This window comes from Acinonyx jubatus, chromosome B3, assembly GCF_027475565.1.
Source record: "Acinonyx jubatus isolate Ajub_Pintada_27869175 chromosome B3, VMU_Ajub_asm_v1.0, whole genome shotgun sequence".
In the NCBI taxonomy this organism is placed as follows: Eukaryota; Metazoa; Chordata; class Mammalia; order Carnivora; family Felidae; genus Acinonyx; species Acinonyx jubatus.
The window spans coordinates 118,330,119-118,352,210 of NC_069386.1; the positions used below are offsets into that span (position 1 = coordinate 118,330,119).

Consider the following 22,092-nt stretch of genomic DNA (forward strand, 5'->3'; position numbering starts at 1 on the left):
GTTCTTTGCCTTTAACATTTCTTCTTATCTAAAAGGTCTACCTTCCTCCTGTCTTCCCATCTGGATTGATTACCTTGCCTGCCAAGAAGCTTAGAGATTGTTTCTTCTTATTAAACCCATCCCACTCAGTCAAGACCTCTGTTTTTTATTTCAGTATTATTTACTTGTTGTCTATTGCATGGTGTGGCATTCATCAGTTTGTTGCTTTTAAATTGTCCGGTGCTCCTCTGCTAGATTGTAAGCTCTTTGAAGGCAGAAATAGCTGCTTCTTCCCCCTCCCTTCCCCTCTCCTTTTTCTCCCCCCGCCCCCCCCCCCCCCCATTTATTTCTCCTCCACTTCTCCCTTCTCCTCCCACTCCTCTTTCTCCTTTTTTTCTTTCGCTTGCTGGTCTCATTTCAAGTAGTGCTGTTTGTGTTTGCCAAGCTCATCACTCCTACTAAACAGTCATACCTCTAACTTTTCATTAGAACAAGGTCTGCACACGCAAATGCCGATAGGGGCTGCAGGCAGACAGCGTACATGAATAAGAGGGCCAGGTGTACAATACAGCTGAGAGGGGCATGACAGCGGTAGACTGGAGTGTGTGCCCCAGGTGAAAAGGGGGCAGCTGTCTTACTGATGTGCTCTAGCTGATCGTTGCCATGCATGAGTGTGGGCCGCGTGTTGTCAGACCTTCCTACTGTCAAGAGGAATCAGAAATCTTATTTTAAAATATAGTCCAATTAAAGAAGAAACACTTTGCGGACCAAACATAGCATGTCTTTGAGTTGGATTCAGTCTGTGGGCTGCCTGCCTGTGACCATCTGCTCTAGGATTATCCCTTGTTAGTATCAGAGTTGCGATGTGGGACAGGGCGTACTGAATTTCAAGGGGTAGTGTCAACTTGCATTAGAAGGGAAACCAGGCAACAAGGTTTTAAAATTTTGTTTTTAATGCTTATTTTTGAGAGAGAGACAGAGAGACAGAATGCGAGCAGGGAGGGGCAGACAGGGAGACACAGAATCCAAAGCAGGCCCCAGGCTCTGAGCTGTCAGCACAGAGCCCGATGCGGGGCTCGAACTCGCGAACCGCAAGCTCATGACCTGAGCCGAAGTTGGACGCTCAACCAAGCGAGCCACCCAGGTGCTCCAGGCAACAAGGTTTTAAATCACAGATGTCATTTAGTTTTTATTAAGAAAAGTAGAAGATTGTTTTCTTTGGTGTTTAATAAGAAAAAGTAGATTAACCGAGGTGTCCTTTGCAGACCGCCTCCTGGCGTATCAGTGGCAAGAGGCACAGAGTCTTGTGTAAAGGATTGCGAATGTTTCTGTGCGGCCTTGCAGAGTTTCTGCCGATTTTACTCTAGGCACAGTTGTATGTCAGTCTTGGATGAATTGACCCCTTTTCTTAGCTTGCCGCTCAGCCTCTATTGGCCACTTTTTGCAAATCGTAGAGAATCTATTCGCCTAACTGGTAGGTCATGCCATGACTTCATCCATAAGCAGCCTGCAGGACGCTTATTTAAAGGGGGAAGAGGGGCGCCTGGGTGGTGCAGTCGGTTAAGCGTCCGACTTCAGCCAGGTCACGATCTCGCGGTCCGTGAGTTCGAGCCCCGCGTCAGGCTCTGGGCTGATGGCTCGGAGCCTGGAGCCTGTTTCCAATTCTGTGTCTCCCTCTCTCTCTGCCCCTCCCCCATTCATGTTCTGTCTCTCTCTGTCCCAAAAATAAATTAGAAACGTTAAAGGGGGAAGAAACCGTAGGTGCATTATAGGTACTCTGGAACCAGTTTATCAGGTGGAGTAGTTAACTTCAGGATGCGACCGTAGGATTGTGCTCTCGGTGCTGCGGAGATGAGACTGTAGTGGATACACCGGAGGAGAAAGTGGTGGGAAATACAATAAATGCTCTAGTCTAACAATCACGAAGTGTAGAGCTCTTGCCTTTGGTTCCTGCTTAGAGATTGTTTTCTCATTTGTGAGATCATAGATGTAGGAATTGGAAAACCTAGGTACGTTAGGAGAAGATGAGGCTTTATTCCGTTTTTCTGTCTTTTATAGCGTCCAGTGTCTGCACAGTTTCAGTCCTCAGACGCCAAACAGGTAAGTTCTGGATCATTTGGAGACTTCATTCAGATTCTTATTTCCAGTCCCCAACCGGAAAGCCTTTTAGCTTTGTGCTTTCACAGTACATGTTTTGTGCACCTGCTTTTTGACCTTGAATAAGATAGAATTAAGTGCTAATGAACGTACAGAGGTCTTTCCAGATATAGGATACAAGAGTAGAGGCTGCAGGAATTTATGAATCCTCTTTTCCTGACAGTGATTGTGGTGTGATGGAGGCAGTCAGGTTTAAATGATGAACAGAATATTCCGGAAAGGAAATATTGTTCACAAACACTCTTTCTTTTCTTCAGATGTCTTATGAAATGTACCGTTGTTGGTAGCTTAATATTAGAATCATTTTCACATTGGGTATTGGGCTGCATTTGATTGTACCTATTTCTTTTATGTGGTGATTTGCAGTTTTATTAATCCTAGAAACTCTGCTATAATTAGTGTCTGAGATGCTGCCTTTAAAAATACAGACAAAATATTGTGTCTCCAACTCTTAATGAATAATAGTATTTGCTCTCTTACTGTCCTTGTTAGCGATATTTGAGATTAGCTGTCATTTTCTTCTGTGAAGATCTTTTTTTTCTTTTACACATCTTTTTGAAGTGATTGGGTAGCAGTGGGGGTGGCCGCTCCTGCTATTCGATGTTTTGAAATGAGCGCTGTCGATGTTTCCTACGTAAGCGTGCCACTTGGAACTAATAGTCCTTCAGCAAAGAGCTCCAGTGTATTTATTTTGGCTTTTGTCCTCTCTGATGCAGTTTCTGGACAGCTTGGGAGCTTAATCTGTAACTTGCATAAGCTACTGCTTTTGACAAAGCGCTTTCTTTCCATGGTTTATATGAATCCAAGAAGTGACAAAAAGACTTAACGGTTGTCTTGTCTAGTGTTTGGTAACTGGTTAATGTGGTTCCATAGTATGAGTTTTGTGTCCAGTTGGTAGGATTTAAAACTCGGTAGCGTTTAGTGTCTTGTGTTTAGCAGCCACCTGAGTGTGTTAGCCGCTCTCCATGGCAAACAAATAGAAAAACAACAACAACAAAAAGTCTCCAAAGCTGTTGACTTCAAAGAGTTTACATTCCAATACCTTTTAGGGATATCCAATCAATTTAAGGAGAACTTGAAAAATGCTTAATTCATAATCTTCTGCATTTGACTCCAAAGAAGTGTCTTTGGTATGTTTATTCTAACCTTAATTTCCCTTCACCATTTTAATTCTCTTCTGTCTGGCTCGGTTGCTTGAACCCTTGTAGGTTGCGATAGCCTGTGTCCGAGCAAGCGAGCGAGTGAGGCCTCTTCCCTCAGGATTGTGTGTTTGAACACTGCTCGCCTGACACAAAGCCTCTCTAGCTTTACTCAGCCTATCTGATACATGTTGAAATCTTGGACTCTTCTCGTTCTTTGCAGTGTTCTATTTTGTCACTGTCTTTCTGTTAATGAAGCCTTCTCAGCTCCACAGTAGTTCTGACAGAGCCAAGGGAAAAACAAACACAAGTTCCCTGCTCTGGCCACGTACACTTTGTCAAGTTTTCTTTTTCTGTTGCTGTCAGATTGCCAAGTCACCGTTCTTTGCCTGTTGTCTGACTATTCCTTTTTAATCCATTGTCTCTTTCTACATTTCTTCCTTCCCTTGAATGCCTGTGGTTCAAATTTTCCATTCACCAGAAACTACATTTCACTGTTCCAAGGCAGATGGCATGGTTTTGTGGAAAAGACATGGACTTTAGAGTCGGATAGACTCCGGTTCATACCAACTAGCTGTTAGACCTTGGGCAAGTTCCCTTACATCTCTGAGGCTTACTGCCCACGTCTGTCAAATGAGGATCATAATACATACATGGAGGTATGGCGTGAAAGAAATGATAAAACATTGGGAAAATATTTGGGATAGTTCTGGACACATACTTTACTTTGGACACATAGACCCCCTTCACACTTTTGAGTCTATTGATTTTCCTTTTACCCATTTGATAGGTAGTATCTGGTGTAACTTTGATACTCTTTCTGTAGCCATTCTTTTCACATTTGCTGTCATCCACAAATGCAAATTACTTTATATTTATTTATTTATCCATCCTCGCAGACATCAGTGAAGATTGTAAGGAATGCTTAGTCAATACGGATTCTGAAAATCACTTCCTAATTTGATTCACTACTGTTTATCCTACATCACATCTTTTAACTCTTTGCAGTTTTTGTTGGTGTATTTTATTCATTATACCATGACACTAAGTCTAGATTGCAAGTATAACTTCAAATAAAAATTTTATGAAATTTGTACAAATGCTTTTGTAAAACCCAAAGACATTTAAATATACTTGCTATATTCCCGCGTTTTTGTAATTTTGTCCAAAAAATAAACATTTTAAAGCATATTTTAAAATAAATAAAGCAGTTTCCGTACTCACTCTTCATGAGCCCATGAAACTCTAAATGTTTATGGATTTTTTTTCTTTTAATGTTTGTTCCATTATTTTACTAGGGATTCAAGTTAGACTTACCAGGTGGTAATCACCAGGAGCACACTTCTTACATTTTTGAAGATTGGTACCTCATTTGTTTTTTTCTAATCCTCTGGTACCTCCTCAGTTCTTTATGATTTTTCAAACATAATTGTAAGTGGTTTTGGTAAGTTTTTTGTTTTTTTGTTTTTTAAACCAGTTCCCTTAATAACAAGATGCATGTCTCTCAGACCTGCTGACTTATATTTATTCCAGATTTCCAGATGTTGCATATCTCTTTTTGACTGTAACACAAGTCTACTTACTTTCTGTTTTTTTTTCCCCTCCCCTCATTTCAAAGTATACTTCTGGTTATGAATTACACTGAAACTTTCTCTATTAACCATTTTTTGTTTATTTCCCTCCCAGATTTATTCATATGTGGTCCTGTTTGTTCCTTTTATTTCATTTGGTAGCATTAATTCGTTTTGCTTTTTAAACTTGAGTTTACCTTTCCTAGGTGGCAAGACGTGTCACATGTAAATCAAGCTATTTCTAGTTCGTTTGTTTCTAACACAGAATTGCAAAGTTTGTAAAACTGCTTTGGGACATTTTTATTCTTTGTATGTGTTCTCTGACAGACAGGTTTTATTTTTGCTCCTCAATTATGGTATCTTTTATGATACCTGGCCCTTTTCATGTTCTGTGTTTTGTTCAGCCCTTCTCATTGCTGGTACTTGCCTGCTTACTTTAGGTCAGGAATCCTTTTTATGATTCAACATCTGTTTTTTTACTACTTAGAGTGGAGACAGGTGGTTCCTTGTCTCCATGATTTCACATTCTCAGTTCTTCCCTCCCGATAAAGGTTAGACATGTAAAGGTTCTTCTCTGGGTATATTTCTGATTCATAAGTTGTACTAATGATAATTTTACATCTTTGATGCATGTTGCATGGCAGAATTCTTACCTAGGCAGTGGTTTGGCAGTTTAACATCTGAATACCCAGTAGTTAAAATCCTGTGTCATCTAGACAGAGGCATTGGTTCTCTTTAAATTCAGAAGAGCTTTATTTCCTTCGTGTGTTCAGCCAATCCCCTGGAACATGTGGATTTATTCTACCACCCAGAGAATGTAGCTGCGCTGATATGTACAAGGTCAGAACCACAGAAGGGCTTGCATTTGGAGGGTTTTGCTCTTGTTTTTGGCAAGTCAGTCTGATTCTTTTTTTTTTTTTTTTCTTTTCTTCTTTTTTTTGCTTTGCTCTTAATCTCCAGGTATGTCTTCTTGGCATTCAGAAGCATTTCTGTCTTTCTTTTTTCTTTGTTACCTTTTCTTCTTCTTTTTCTCTGCTTTTTCTCTCACCTGTGTCTATAATTCAGGTCACCTTTCTTAATCGTTTGTTTCATTAACAAATACTGGTAGAATTCAGCCAGTGGTCTGGGATTTTAATGCTCTGTTCTACCTATGTAAACACATGTCTCTGTAGACCAGTACAACAGATATTATGCTGATAAAGAAAATTCTCTTTAATCTCAAATTTATTGAAAAGCTGAGATGAGAAAAATACTTCTGACTTTCTAGTCTCATATTTTCCAGCATCTTCCCCGAAGACACAGGAGACCTGGGGGATTTTAGAGAAGTATTTGAGATACTTAAACTTCAGTAGCTACAACTTTTCATATTTCTTTCCCTCTCAGACTTGTTAATAGTTTAGTTTGAAATAAATAGGTAAAGAGATAAAAGGAGTATCTAGCCACATTGTTGTCCTCTTGGAGTAGTGTTGGCCTTTTTATTTGTAGCCTGGTGATATTTGTGGCGATAAAAGAGTAATAGCCATCAGCTTATGGGAGTTCACAGCTAGAGCGTGCATCTGACAAACACCATTAAGCCCCTTCCGTTTTCAACCCTCCAAAGACCCCAGCCAGGAGCATCTCCTGAATTCTTCCACACCTCCCTCAGACAACCCACATACATGCACAAATAGATCGAGTTGGAACTGTGGATTCTGGGGAGCAAAGGAGTGTTTCTGAATGTGTATGGGAGACAACTCTTTGAAAGTGACCGGGAGAGAAGATTGAGAATTTTGGAGCACCAATGCACTGTTTCCCAGAGCAGGTTTAGATTCGTAGAGGAAGGTTGCAACATCATTATAATCTCAGTCTCTGGAAGCAGTAATATTATTCCATTTTGGAATATTTCCTAATTTCCTAAATTTCCTGATTTCCTAAAAAAGAAAAAGAAGATCAAAAATAAAAATTAAAAATTTACAAAGACAATAATAAAAAAAAAACAGACAAGAAATGAGCAATAAAAACAAAACAAGGACAAAAAGCAAAACATTTTTTAAAAATTGAGGGTGCTGATTAGATGTTATTCAGTAGTGATTTGATCCATGTTCTTATAAAACCATGCGTTTCTTTTCTTTTTAATGTTTATTTGTTGGAGCACCTGGGTAACTCAGTCAGTTGAGTGTCTGACTTCGGCTCAGGTCGTGGTCTAGCAGTTTGTGAGTCCAAGTCCCATATCAGGCTCGCTGCTGTCAGTGCAGAGCCCCCTTTGGATCCTCTGTCCCCCTCTCTGCCCCTCACCCACTTGCTTGCGCATGTGCATGTGCTCTCTCTCTCTCTCTCTCTCTGTCTCTCAATATTTATTTATTTTGGTAGAGAGAGAGAGAAGACACGTGTACACGTGTGTGCGTGGAAGAGGCAAAGAGAGAGAGAGAGGGAGAGAGAGAATCCCAAGCAGGCTCCGTGCTGTCAGAACAGAGCCTGATGTGGGGCTCAGTCTCATGAATGGTGAGATCATGACCTGAGCCAAAATCAAGAGTCAGGCGCTTAACCAACTGAGCCGCCTAGGTGCCCCTACAACCACGCATTTCTTAAAACTATTCTGACAGCTAATAACTATTTCTTAAAATATTTTTATTATTAATCTTCAGTACATATTTCAATTTATCACTTTTAAATAAATTATTCTAAAATGCTTGATCTTTTTTTTTTTGGCTATATCATTTTTTTAAATGTTTATTTATGCTCAAGAGAAAGTGAGCACGAGCACATGAACTGGGGAGGGGCAAAGAGAAGGGGATAGAGGATCCAATGAAGGCTCCACGCTGACAGCGGAGAGTCTGATGTGGGGCTTGAAGTCATGAACCTCGAGATCATGCCCTGAGCTGATGTCGGAGACTTAACCGACTGAGCCACCCAGGTGCCCCTTGTTATGTCATCTAAATGAATGCTTACTCCATACTCACTCTTACAATAATTTTAGAGAACTTAAGGTACTCTTAAATAGTCTGAGTGATAAGGCAACTTGACCTTGGATAAGGCACTTGACTGCCAGTGGCTTTCTGATCAGAGCCACATCATCACATGTGAAAAAGTATTTTTAGTGAACAATAGGTATTTTTAGCCAATGATAAAATGAGAAGAGTCCTTAAAGCATCCAGTTAATATTTTGGCTTTACATGCTAAGTAAGCATTCATACTTTTAAAATTTTTGAAAAGATTAACTTACTTATGTGTTTACTTTCCTCAGTCTTTAAACTTTCCTGTTGACTCCCCTCTCATGCCAAGATACACTGTTTAATTTATTCCCAGAGATTGCAAGGGAATTAAAATTTTCCCCAGAATCCTCTGCAAAATTTAGTTCTAACCATGATTAATCTATGTGTCAGGACATTTATTTCTTTGTTCAACAAATACTTATTGATCTCCTACTCCATGCCTGTACTATTCTGGGTTCTGAAGATATCACTGGAAAAGCTGTTTAGGCAAAAGACCCTGGCTTCACATATTGTTTATATCTGCTGATTTCATGGTTATTCTTCATAAAGTTATGTCATTGTGGAGTTACCTATTAGAAAATCTATCTTTTATAACTCCCATGCTAGCTTTGAAGATTAGTATGTATTGGTCTCCCTTGTGTCAAAGGTAAAAGCATTCATCATATATATATTATATATATATTATATATATATTATATATATACTATTCATATATATATACTATTCATAATAGTACAGGTGCATACTATTAGTCCGCTTGGGTGGCCATAACCAAGTACCATGGACTTGGTGATTTCAACTACAGAAGTTTATTTCTCACACTTCTGGAGGCTGAGAAGTCCAAGACCAAAGAGCCAGCAAAGCAGGTTTCACTCTGAGGCCTCTACTCTTAGCTTGTAGATGAATGCCGTGTCACTCTGTGCTCACGTGACCTCTTTTTAACATGCTTGGGCAGACAGAGTACGAGCTGTCTGATGCCTTTTCTTTTAAGGGCATTAATCTCATCGGGCCAGGGTTTCACCCTCCTGACCTCATGTAATCCAAATTACCTCCCAGAAGCCCTGTTTTTAAATACCATCACATCAGGGGTTAGGTCTTCAACAAATGAATTTGTAGGAGGACCCAAACCTTTAGTCTGTAGCAGTGAGTATTGTTGAGAAGGTCAAAAGTTAGTTACCAAAAGCCTTTCCATAGGTAGTCTACCCAAAGAGAAAACTAAGCCCTTCACAATAGGACTGCTTCTTTCTGGTCAGAGTCACTTCTAGGAATCTAGAATGATAATTTGTGTCCACGTTTCTTGAATTATTTCTTAATCTCCGAACTTGGCAGATGTACTTGTCTTATTTTATCAGTCACTTTTTCGGTTTCAATAATAGTGTGTTGACATGCTTCATACCATCCGACTTGCTTTGTTACCTTGATATTTTTCTGCTCGCCTAACATCGAAATGACTTAAAACTTCCATTCTCAGATGACCTTTGTGATCATCCTTCAGAAGGCTGTGAGGAGCATGGCGCATTTGGCTTCCTCCTTGAAGTGCCCGAGGCAATCATCCTTGATCAAGGTCTCTTGAAGTCCAGCAGTCGCAGTGTGTCTTTTGGTCATAGTTCTTTTCTGTGCCCCTGGTGACTGTCATCTCAGTATTTCCTCCCCCCACCCCCCACCCCAGTTCTAAAACATCCCACGGGCCAACTTTCACCTGTGACATAATAAATTGTTCCTTGGTTTTCTGTCTTACATCTCACTTCTCCTAACTCTCCTTGTCCTGCTGAAAAGAATAGTGTTCTTTACCAAAATTAATGCACATTCAATCCTCCATGGTTATTTTCAGATGTTTTCCCATATCTTTAAAAATATTGGATGAACTTTAAGACCAAGAGTAGGAGTAAGTACTGGATTAGAAGATCACGTGGACATAGCTCCTGTTTTTCTGCTTGTTTCCCTCTCAACACATAGCATTTTCCTTCTATTCTGTTTTCTCTTCTTGCCTTTGAGTCTACTGGCTTTCATTTATTTCCCAGGGTTTCAGGCTAAGAGAGTAATTACAGAAAATGGGCTTTGGAGTTGAGCTTATCCATATTAGGAAAGACCGTGATGCTGAGGGACTGAATAGAAGGAAATGACGAAAGGTGAGGAAAACATTTTGTTTCTGTTTGTCCTTCTCCATAGCGTTCCCGTCCCCTCTCTGCCAGTGATGCGGAAATGAAAAACCTTGTGGGCTCAGCCCGAGAGAAGGTTCCGGGGAAGTTAGGTGGTTCTGTGCTCGGTCTGTCAATGGAGGAGGTAAAGATAACTCAATTTCAGGCCTTTGTGGGTTAACACAGCGTTCAATAAACATTAGCAAGCGATTCATATATTTATGACCAACTCATGTCTTACATTGGAAGGAGAAAGATTCAAGATGGGAGGAACTTATTCTCAGGAAACTTGTTCTCAGAAATTCCATCTTATATGGAGTTAATTTCTCCCTGCATGCTTCTTTCATATTTGTGGGTCATAACCCTCTTTCTCTGCTCTGTAATCTTTTGGATTACGGTTTCCAAAATCAGCACTCATTTTATTTTCTCTTTATGTAGATCAAAGTTTTACGGAGAGTGAAGGAAGAAAATGATCGGAGAGGTGGATTTATTCGCATATTCCCTACATCAGAGACATGGGAAATATATGGGTGAGGTGACTACCTTTTTTTTTTTTTTTTTTAAATCTGTGCCTCAGGTCCACAGCATTGGATTAATTGTGACACAGTGTTGTCATTGCTTTCCATGTGGGTCTTTCTTATTTTGCATATTTATTTATAGTAGTATGACTATTATCCAACCTAAGCATTGACATTAATGTAATCTACCTGTGCATTATTCTTCCTTTTGAAAAAAAAAAAAATCCCCCACCTCCTTCCTAATAGCCCCCTAACCCAGGGTCACATACTTGTAAAAAAATTTTATAGTCATCATTACCTTGGTTTGAAAAAAAACTGTTTTATCTTCTATATTGTGCCTAAACAATATATTATTTTTAATCATCATTTAGATCTAGTTAACATACATCAAAATGGATTTATTTTAAGTGTATGGTTTGATGATAAGTTTTGACAAATATTAACACCAATTTAACCACCGCCATCACCACAATCAAGATGTAGAATGTTTCTGTAACCTTCAGAAGTCCCTTTATTCCCCTTTACAGTTATTTGCCCACATTATCCTGGGCCACGGATGTCTACCGATCTGCTTTATGTCATTATCATTTTTCTAGAATCTTCTATAAGTAGAATCATACAATATATATACTCCTGTGTCTGGAGTCTTTGTTTGGCATAACGTTTTTGAGAATTATCCATGTTGTGTGAAGTAGTAGTTCGTTCCTTATTGTTATGTACTAATTTGTTGTATGAATGTACCACAATGTATTTATCCATTCACCTGTTGTAGAACATTGGCGTTGTGTCCAGTTTGGAACTGTTATGAAGAAAGCTGTTATGAACACTTATGTAGTATGTGAATACGTGATTTCATTTCTCTTAGGTTAATACCGAGGAGTAGAATAGGTGAGTCATATGATAGGGCGTAAGGTATAGTACCATTTTACATTTTACCAGCAGTGTATGAGAGTTCTGGTTGCTGTTCATCTTTGTCAACACTTGGTATTGTCAGGGTTTTTAATTTTAGGTGTTATAGTGGGTGTGTAGTATATCTCTGTGGTTTTAATTTGCTTTTCTCTGATGAATAGTGATCCTGAGCATTCATGTGCTATTGGCTATTTGTGTGTCTTTTTTTTCTACTTTAAATTTAGGATTTTGTTGTTGTTGTTGTTACTGTGCTATAAAGGACCACTGATACAAGTCCTTTCTCAAGATATTTATATTGTGAATATGTTCTCCAAGTGTGTGAGTAGTTTTTTCATTTCTTTAACAGTGGCTTTAAAGAACAGAAATTTTAAATTTCAACGAAGTCCCATTGACAACATTTTCAGAAGATTTATAAATTTTGTGTTTCCTGTCTAAGAAATCTTTGCCAACCCCAATTTCACAAAGCTTATTCTCTTATGCTTTCTTCTAGAAGCTTTACAATTTTAGCTTTTATATTTAGGTCTATGATATGTATTGATTTAATTTTTGTGTATGGTGTGAGGTAAGGGTTGGGGTTCATTTCTTTTCATATGATGTACATTTGTTCCAGCACCATTTGTTGAAATTGCCCCACTGAATTCCATTGGCATCTTTTCTAAAAATTAATTCAAATATATGTGGGGGTCTGTTTCTAGACTTTATTCAGTTTCACTGATTAATGTGTTTGTCTTGATTACTATAGCTTTATACTAAGTCTTAAAATTTGATAGTGTGTCTTCCAACTTTGTTGTTCTTTTTTAAGTATTTTGACTATTTTGTGTCGTCTGTATTTCTCAAGACATTTTAAAATTTCTTTGTCAATTTCTACACAGAAGCCTGCTGGCTTTTGATTTGGCATTGCATTGAGCATATAAATTTTGAGAGTGAACATTTTAACAATACTGAATTTTCTAATCCATGAACGTGATATATCTCTCCATTTATTTAGTTGTTCTCCTCCTCCTTCTCTCTCCCTCCCTCCTCCTCATCTCCCTCCCTCCCTCCTCCTTTTCTCCTCCTCATCTCCCACCCTCCTCCTCTCCTTCCCCTCTCCCACCCTCCTCCTTCTCTCCTCCCCCTCTCACACCCTCCTCCTTCTCCCCTCCCCCTCTGCCACCCTCCTCCTTCTCCCCTCCCCCTCTCCCCCCCCTCCTTCTCCCCTTCCCCTCTCCCTCCTTCTTCCTCCCTCCCTCCCCCTCTTCCTCCCTTCCTTCCTCCTCCTTTTCTTCTTGTGTTGTTTTTTTTTTTTTATGTATATTTATTTTTGAGAGAGACAGAGCACAAATGGGAGAGTGGCAAGGAGAAAGGGAGACACTGAATCTGAAGCAGACTCCAGGGTCTGAGCTGTCAGCACAGAGCCTGACAAGGGGCTCAAACTCACGAACTGTGAGATCACAACCTGAGCCAAAGTCAGACACTTAACTGACTGAGCCACCCAGGAGCCCCTCTTCTTGTTTTTATTTTAATTCCAGTCAACATACAACATCATATTGGTTTCAGGTGTACAATATAGTGAGTCAACCATTCCATACATCACCTGGTTCCATATATCACTTGTGATGATCGCAAGTACATATTTAGGTTTTCTTTTATTTCTCTTAGCAATATTTTCTAGTTTTCAATGTAAAGGCCTTGCACATATTTTTTAAAATTAATGACTTGGTGTTTCATGTTTTTGAATGGTATTGTAAATGTTATTTTTTAAACAACTTTATTGAGTTATAAATATATTTAAAGTGTACAGTTTGGTAAGTTTTAATATATGTATATATCTGTGAAACCTGCACGTAGGCAACCTAATGAACAAATACATAACCTCTAGCTAGAAGTTTCCTTGTGCCTCTTTGTAGTTCTTCTCTCTTGCTCCTCCCTTTCCTTCCCTGCCCATCTCTGTCCCCAGGGAGCTATGATCTGCTTTCTGTTACTAAAGATTAATCTGCATTCCCTGGAATTTCATGTAATAGAATTCCACAGGTTGTTTTCTTATTTGTTGGGTCTTTTTTTTCTATTTGGCAGAATTATTTTTATATTCATACATGTTGTATCATCTATCATTGGTTTAATTCCTTTCTATTGTTGAGTAATATTATAGGCATATGCCAGAATTTGTTTATCCTTTCATCTGTTGGACATTTTGGTTTCCAGGTTTTGGTTATTACAAATATACGCATGCTTTCATTTCTTTTGGGTAAATTCTACTTATGAAATGACTGGATCATGTTGTAAGAAACTGCCATACAGTTTTCTAAAGTGGTTGCACCATTTTACAATCCCATAATAAGTGTATGAGAGTTCCAGTTCCTCCACATTGTCACCAACAATTGGTACGGTCAATTTAATTTATCTCCTTAGGAGGTGTGTAGTGCTATCTCATTATGGTTTTATTTTCACTTCCTTAATGATTGCCCATTTTTAAATGAGGTTATTTTCTCATAGTTGAGCTGTGAGAGTTCTTTATGCATTCTGGATATAAGTCCTTTTTTCCTAGCACTTTAAAAATGGTTGTTCCATTGGGCACAAGGGTGGTTTAGTTGGTTAAGTGCCTGACTTCGTCTTAGGTCATGATCTCGCGGTTCGTGAGGTCGAGCCCCATATTGGTCTCTCTGTTGTTAGCCCAGAGCCCACTTTGGATCCTCTGTCTCCCTCTCTTTGCCCCTCCCCTGCTTGGTCGCCCTCTCTCTCACAAAAGTAAATAAACATTAAAAATATATATTTTTTAAATGTTGCTCCATTATCTTTGGCTTGCATTTTTCTGATAAGAGGCATACAGTAATTATTATTTTTGTTTTTCTGTGCATAACGTGTCTTTTTTTTCCCTCAGCCTGCATTTAAGATTATTTCTTTCTGGCTGATTTTTAGCAGTTTGATTATGATATATGCCTTGTGTCATTTTCTTCATGTTTCTTCTACTTGGGATTTGTTGAACTTCTTGGTCCGTGGGGCTTATAGTTTTCATCATAAATGGAAAGCTTTTGGCCATTAAAAAAAATTTTTTTTTTCTATTTCCTTCCTCTCCTTTCTCCTTTTGGAACCCTGGCTACATGTTAAAATTGGCTGATATTATACTACAAGTCTGGCTCTGTTCATTTTTTTAGACTTTTTCTTTATTTTGGATGGTTTTCTATTTCTCTTTCTAAATTCATTCATCTTTTTGTCTGCGGTGTCACATCTTCTATTCATTCCATCCAGTGAAATGTTCATTTCAGATACTTTATTTTTCATCTTTAGAACTTTTTGTTTTTTTCCATTATTTTCATGATTTTTTTAGATCCTTGTGCATATATTATTATATGTATAGTAGCTATTTTTAAATTGTTATCCTGTTATCTCTATCATTTCTGAGTTTATTTCTACTGACTGATTTTCCTCTTATGGGTTACATTTTTCCTTTTTCTTCACATGCACAGTGATTTTTAAAAATTGGATGCTGGACATTATAAATGTATAGTTGAGTGGGTTGGTTTTATTGCCTTCTTTGAATGCTGTTGAAAGTTGTTTTTGGTTTTTTTTGGCGGGGGGGGGGAGCGTCCAACAGTTAAGTTACTTGTAGACTAGCTTAATCTTTTTCAGGCTCATTTAAAAACATTTTTTTTTTTTTTTTTAAGTTTCAGTATAATTAACATATAGTGTTATGTTAGTTTCAGATGTGTGATGTAGTGATTCAACATTACTTAGATTATTTAAAAATTTTTTATGGTTTGTTTAGGATAGCTTTTGTTTAGGTCTAGGAAAGTTTTACTATTAAAGACTCTTTGGAGTTATCTGTTAAATGAGCCCATATTCAATGAGATTTATCCATTCTGGGAGCCAATCAATTTATAGCCCTGGGTGAATTCTGCAAAGTATTCAGCTTATGCTTTCTTTTTAATGTTCTTTACCCTGCCCCTTCCTCTTTGCCCAGCCCTGTGGACTTTCACCCTATGTCTGAGCAGATTTGTATTTACCCAAAGACTCAAAAATCCCTTGTGATGATTATTCTCTGATTACAATAAGGTTGAGAATCTTTGTACTTATTTATAGGTAACACATTTCTTTTTCTTTGGTGAGTGGCTTTTGATCTAGTTGGGATATTAGTGGTTCTAAGTATAGAGCTAGAACTTAGAGGAATAAAAGAAGGTACCCATTTTGTGTTTGTTTTGTTTTGTCTTGAAAACCCAGCTGTTCATAGAGAAATCTTCCTTTCATCTTACAAAATATCCTATCGATGTAATTATACCTTACAGAGACCTAGGAATGCAACAGAAAGATATTGTTTGTGTTTTCTTTTGTTATGTTGTTGAAGAATTTAAATGTTTGCAGTTCCTAGAAAACATACCTTTTAACTAATGAAAGTGGAAATCTACACTCTTGAGTATTTTAAGAAGTAGGACCTTAATTTAAGTGCCTTTAGGAAAATTTGAAGGAATCAATTACAGGTAATGTTGGGGTCTCTTATGGAGTCCAGTAATGATACCTTTCTTTACTGGTTTGGTTCTGAACCAATGGAGAAATAAGACAAAGACAGGAGAGAGGAGGCCAAAATATCTCCTATTTTACTGATAAAGTCTAGGTTGGGAGACTTGATTATATCTATCTGCAGGCAGGTAGATATAATCAAATTCAAATTTTTGTTGAATTTCCAGTTTGGACAGATGTACATGCCCATTTCTGGGCTAAGTTAGACTGGGCTGTGTGTGGGGAGCACCTGACCCCATCAGACCAGCAGAAGATATATACCTCCTAACGGGAGATTGTCCCCCAAGAGGAAAAAGGGAGCTGCTCAATGAAGCATTTCTGTTTGTTCTTTCTAAATTACCAGTCTGGTAAGTCACTCTACCTCTCCTGGGGCCTCTGAGAAAAGAAGCAGAGCAAGGCCAAGAATATTAAACTAATTGCGCTGCCTTCATTTAGATGTCACAAATATGCCTTTATATATATACCTATCTATCTATCTATCTATCTATCTATCTATCTATCTTGGGTATCAGCCAAGTGTCTAGCACTGTGTTTGGTGGTTTGGTGCTTTGGAGTATAAAACCAATATTAGATGGAACCCCTGCCCTTTGAGAGTTACCAGCGTGATTATGGAGAAATTATTTATGCATATAATAAAAATAGCTCATTTGTATAGTTCTTCATAATTATAATGTACTTCATGGACGTCATTGTTATCCCCATTTTAATGATACAGAAAGTAAGGCTTAGTAAAGTAATGTGACTCATCCATGATCACACAGGGGGACCTGATTCAGGTATTCTGAATCTGGATCTTAACTTTTTTCCTGCTACCACATGCTGCTTTCGGAGAAGAAAAATTTTCCTCTGTGAGACAGTGTATGGCAGGTCCGTCGAACATACAGTAAAGGGCAAGGTAGTTCAGACAAGGGTGCTTCTGTAGACTTGGAGCAGTCGTTATCAGGGAAGGCTTCGTGCAGCAGGGAAGACTTGAGCTGCTTCTTGAAGGGTAGGTTATGGTAAGTGGATGGAGTGTGAGGAGGTATCCAGACCAAGGCAAAAGGATCAATACGAGGGGTGGTGTGAGAGGATTGTGAGGGGCCTCGGTCTGGCTATATGGCATGATCACTGTTGAGAGGAACGTTCTGGACAGCGTGTGAAGGTATTGGTGGTATAGATTATCCAACTTTGGAAAGCTTGGAAGAGAGTGTATGCCTCCTGCAGTAGCCATCAAGGAGCCATTGAAAGCTCTTGAGAAATAACATGGTTGAAACCATCTGTCTACATTTCCACGCCCTTTATGCATCTCCCATTCCTGGCTTCTTTTGACCTCTCTCTTAGTTATATACGAATTTTAGTCGTGTTTTTTTTTGTTTTTTTTTTGTTTTTTTTTTATTAAGCATTCTTCTCTTAACATTATAAATAAATGATTTTAGAGAAAGAATGCACATGTGCTCGTGAGCTGGGGCAGGAGGGTGGGCACAGGGATGGAGACAGAATCTCAAGTGGGCTCCATCCCATGACCCCTGGGGTCATGACCTGGGCCCAAATCAAGAGCTGGGCACAACCGACTGAGCCACAGGCACCCCAGTGGTTTTGTTTTTACCTTACAGTTTTATTTTCTGATTTTAGTGTGTCACTTTTTATTAATCCAAGAAATCCTGCCATTTCTTTCTTTTTACCTTCTAAATTAACTCCGCCATTTATTCTTTTCATTTTATTTTATCTGCTGCAACTCTAATATTTTATAATTTTAATTTGAGCAACTTTCTCTTACTTTGTCATTTTAGAGAACAGTATATTACTTTAGAAACACTGTATAAGCACCCCGTCACTTCTGTGCTTGATTCATGGCTTTATTTCCATATTCTGTCCCTTCAGCCAAACCTAAGAAATAGCCAGTTTCTTTCTTTGTCTTTCAGGTCCTACCTCGAACACAAGACTTCCATGAACTATATGCTGGCAACACGTCTCTTCCCGGACAGGTAGGGATTTGTTAATCTTGTAAATTTGCTAATCTGATACCATCACTAGATCATTTGATGATAAAATACACACAAAAGAAGAAAAGAGGCTTTATAAAAGTCTTTTGTAAAATCTCTGATAGAAAAGGCCTTGCAGAAAACACAACATAAAACCTTGTTGTTCCAGAATTCATTAACTCTCAGTATTTTGTACTGTTTCCAGAAGCCACAAATTAAACTGTAACGATCTTTAAACAATCTTAACAGATGCCCTAGACTTTATTCTTCTTAGAGGAAGGCCTTTACTCAGTCCCTTTTTAACGTTAGACACAATTTTAACAAGGCATGATCATCTCTTTTTCTAGACTAGAAGAGATTAGAATGATCAGATTAGGAAAGGTAGAGAGGGGTGGTAACTCAAAAAATAAATACACTAAGAGTTGTAAAAAATGACAACTGATAACCTCAATACAAGGGGAAATAGGGTGAAATGATGGAAAGCAGACATTGGAATTCAAATAGCACAGCAGTCAGGGACTACTTAGCTCCACATAACTTTTGTTGCCCGTAAGACATAATTGTATTATAGTAAAGTTCAGTAACTGACTCTCAAAATAAGGAACCTTAGTTATTTAGAGAAATGTATATTATTTTCAAGGTTATGTGTGCTTTTTTGCAGGATTCTTAAAATAGATGCCCAGATTTTAGCCATTTCCTACAATTTCATGATCTGTTATCAGGAAATATATGGGATTTGCCATTTCTCTCTGTAAATTTGTAGTTATTACCACTGATAAAGTAATTATACTGTATAGCTTCTAATGAAAGAGACCTTCAGATTTACTTAGAAGACAGAATCTCAGTTCTCTCTATATATAACCTGGTTTTTTCTCTCCTCCCCCACCACCCTGGAAACTTTTACAAGGCTCCTTTATCTTTAGAGTTCAGATATTTTACCAAGATATGTTCTGGTGTGTTACTTTTCATTATTTTGGTTTTGCAGTGGGTGGGTTGTTTCAGACTGAAGATTTAAGTTTTCCAACTGTCATCCTCTCTTTTCTCTCCTTGTGGAACTTCTTTTAGATGAATTTGAGATCTTTTGCTGTATGTTCCATGTTTTGTTTTTTGTTTGTTTTTTTACTTTTTCTCACTCTTTTTTATCTCATTGGTTTTTTTTAGTTAAATTCTGGGAGGTTTCTTGAACTTTTTCTTCTAAAATTTTAAATTGATCTGCAGCCTTATCTATTTAATTATTCAGTACCGGCCCAGGAGAAGGTTGTTCAGTTTACCTTTTTGATTTTGGCAAGTACAATTTTAATATCCAAGAACTATTTTTGATTTCTGAAGAGTTTTTAAAGTTCATGGATGTAATATTAAAATGCTTCGGGTACCAATTCCAGTGTGGCCGACAGGTTCCCCCATAGCACCAAGCATTTGCCCCCTGTTGGCATCTGAGAACTCAACTCAATTCTGACACTGTCTACCTGGAGCTTAGCATTGGATTCCACAGTTGAAGGGCTCAGTCCTACAAGACTGTCATTCGCCACCTCCTCCGCCTTTGCCCTACTTTGGATGCCAGTCTCAAGGCCAGCTGTCACCTTTGCTTCTGACTGAGCAGCTACATATTGGAGGTTCCAACGTCCCTCTCCTTGGACTTCCAATTCAGACACCAGTTGCAAGTCCAAGTTGGCACCTGTACTTCTGACTGACTGGCTATAAACCAGAGGTTCCCACGACTCTCTTCTTCCTCGGGTTTGATTAATTTTCTAGAGTGGCTCACAAGACTCCAAGAAACATTTCACTTACTAGATTGTTGGTTTATTTTAAAAGAATATAACTCAGGAATAGCCAGATGGAAGAGAGGCACAAGGCAGGGTATGGGGAAAGGGAGCAGGACTTCCATGCCCTCCCCAGATCACGTGTTCACCAGCCTCACACCTCTCCTTTTGAGTTTCGAGGGAGGCATCATTACAAAGGCATGATTGATTAAATCATCGGTTGTTGGTGATTGAACTCCCTCTGCTGGCCCTCTCCCCTCCATGTTGGTCAGAGGCGTGGGGCTGAAAGTTCCAGTTCTTTGATCACATGGTTCGTTCTTCTGGTGACCAGCCCCCATCCTGACAGGGATCCAGGGCATTCCCAAAGTCACCTCACTGGCATAACCAAAGACCTTTACCATGCTCATCGCTTAAGAAGTTCCAGGGGATTTAGGAGCTCTGTGCTAGAAATGGGGATGAAGACCAAATGTATATTTCTTACTATAAATCACAAGATCACAAATATTTTTTCACATCTCTTTGACTATTTTGATTAGTTTGTTGAAAGTTCCTTTCTGTTTTTTGCATTATATTTAATTCTTGTAGATTAGTTCTGTTGGTTCATCTCATTCTTTCTGGTTTGTATTATTATATTTCCTCATATATTTGGTGATCTTTGATTGTCCAGTTGTTTTGATAAGTGGTGGACCTTTTGCTGAGGATGGGAAGTTTGCATGAGTTTCCTCACAGATTATATCTGTCTCAACTGACATAGACTCTATGCTTGAGGCTCAGTCTTTCCAACCTTTGCGTTCCCATGAGGGAGAAGGAAAGGGCAGTCTGAGAACCTCTGGCCAAATTAGGAAGCATTCTCCTAGGGGGAGTAGAACAATAAAAAGATTTGAGATGTATTAATATATGTGTTTCTTTATTAACAATCCAATAATAAGGCTACCAGTGGGTCTAATAACCACCAGAATTTCAAAAGTGTGATACATGTTGGCAAGATTTTGAGATACCTGTAATATCTCTAATATGAAAAAAAGGATGTATTATTTTCTTTTGGTAACAAACTCATACTGACACTGTTGTAGACGGTTTCCAACATGTATATGAAGGAAATGCTAAATTTCAGTTGGAGGGAGGATTAATTTTTTCTCCATCTAAGTTGGTATACTCCCTGAATTCTTTCTTCGAGTCCCAGAAACAACACCTGTTTACAAAGCATTCTAGAAATATGAATTTCAGGGTACCTGGGTGGCTCAGTCAGTTAAGCGTCCAACCTCAGCTCAGGTCATGATCTCACGTTTTGTGAGTTCAGGCTCTGCATCAGGCTCTCTGCTGTCAGCGCAGAACCTGCTTCGGAAAACTCTGTCCCCCGCCCCTCCCCCACTCGTGAGCGTGGTCTCTCTGTCTCTCTCTCAAAAATAAACATTAATAAGAAATAAAACAAAATAAAAACATGAATGCCCGTGTTTAGCAAAGAAAGGCCTCGTGATCTACTCTTGCCTACCCTTTTAGCCTCGTCTCTACTTTTCCATATCCAACCATGGCCAGTATCTCTGTATCAGCTTCCTGTTTCATGCCTCCTCCTTCTTACCTACTCACCACCCTTGGCACGGCCTTCAGTTCGTCCCTGAACTCTTCTAGCTGTGTCCTTTGTCCTCTTGCCCAGACTAGGAGGAGGTTCTGTCGGCCCTGCCGGTCCCTCGGTGTGATTCAGGTTCCCTCCTCGTATTAGAATTGCTTGTTTACTTACTAGCCTGCCTACTTTACAAGTGAGCCTTTAAGAGTAGTACTTTGTTATGTTCATCTTTGTCCATATCTAGAGCGTACCACATGGTAGGCACACACACAAAAACATGAACCGAAAACATGAAATTGCATTTGTTGCAAGCCCTAACATCTCCGGTAAGTCTCCTCTCTTCGATTTGAATTGATGTTTTTTTCTCTCAAAAATCCTGTTGTATTCGTGTCCGAATTACTTTCAAACTGATTCCCTCATCATTTCTTTTAGGTTAATTTTGTCTTCCTTTTTCTTGCCCCCTCCCACTCACCCCCCCACCTACCTCCCTGCCTTGTGAAACAGTATCTTACCTACTGTCTTTTAGTATGAGGGTAATTTTAACCCTGACTGCATATTAGTAACACCTGTGGATTTTGTAAATCATGTTTATGCCCTGGCCCCAGCCCCAGACTGAAGCATTGGTACTTCCTAAACGCTGCTGAGGTGATTGTAATGCGAAACCATGATTGCATATTACCGAGACAAAGCATTATCGGATGAGAGAGTCATCTTGAGGCTTTCTGATGGTAAGATGACAATGTTAGGACATTGGCATGAATAGAAGACATGGGACGGGAAAGACAAAACATTTTGGTGAAGACTTACTTTTACTTGGTTTTCTCTAACTAGAAAATCTTGACCTAGATTGCATGTGTCTCTTTTTTATAAACCAATCCCACAGGTTCTCATTTATATAAAATTTCCAAAATGATAAAATTTTTAAATGTA

The 22,092-nt window shown here is 38.8% G+C and overlaps 1 protein-coding gene across 16 annotated transcripts in view; it reads left to right on the forward strand.

Annotated features, from left to right (window-relative positions):
- TTLL5 (tubulin tyrosine ligase like 5) overlaps window positions 1-22,092 on the forward strand; it is a 282,100-nt gene that overhangs the window by 71,367 nt on the left and 188,641 nt on the right. For 10 of the 16 annotated variants that reach the window (XM_053224740.1, XM_053224738.1, XM_053224742.1 and 7 more), the window contains exons 16-20: window positions 2,038-2,079; window positions 9,290-9,382; window positions 9,988-10,101; window positions 10,395-10,486; window positions 17,779-17,841. In XM_053224740.1, coding sequence (XP_053080715.1) covers window positions 2,038-2,079; window positions 9,290-9,382; window positions 9,988-10,101; window positions 10,395-10,486; window positions 17,779-17,841 — 404 coding nt within the window. The remainder of the gene's footprint in view (window positions 1-2,037; window positions 2,080-9,289; window positions 9,383-9,987; window positions 10,102-10,394; window positions 10,487-17,778; window positions 17,842-22,092) is intronic. The other 6 variants (XM_053224744.1, XM_027066201.2, XM_027066199.2 and 3 more) reach the window with 2 other exon arrangements.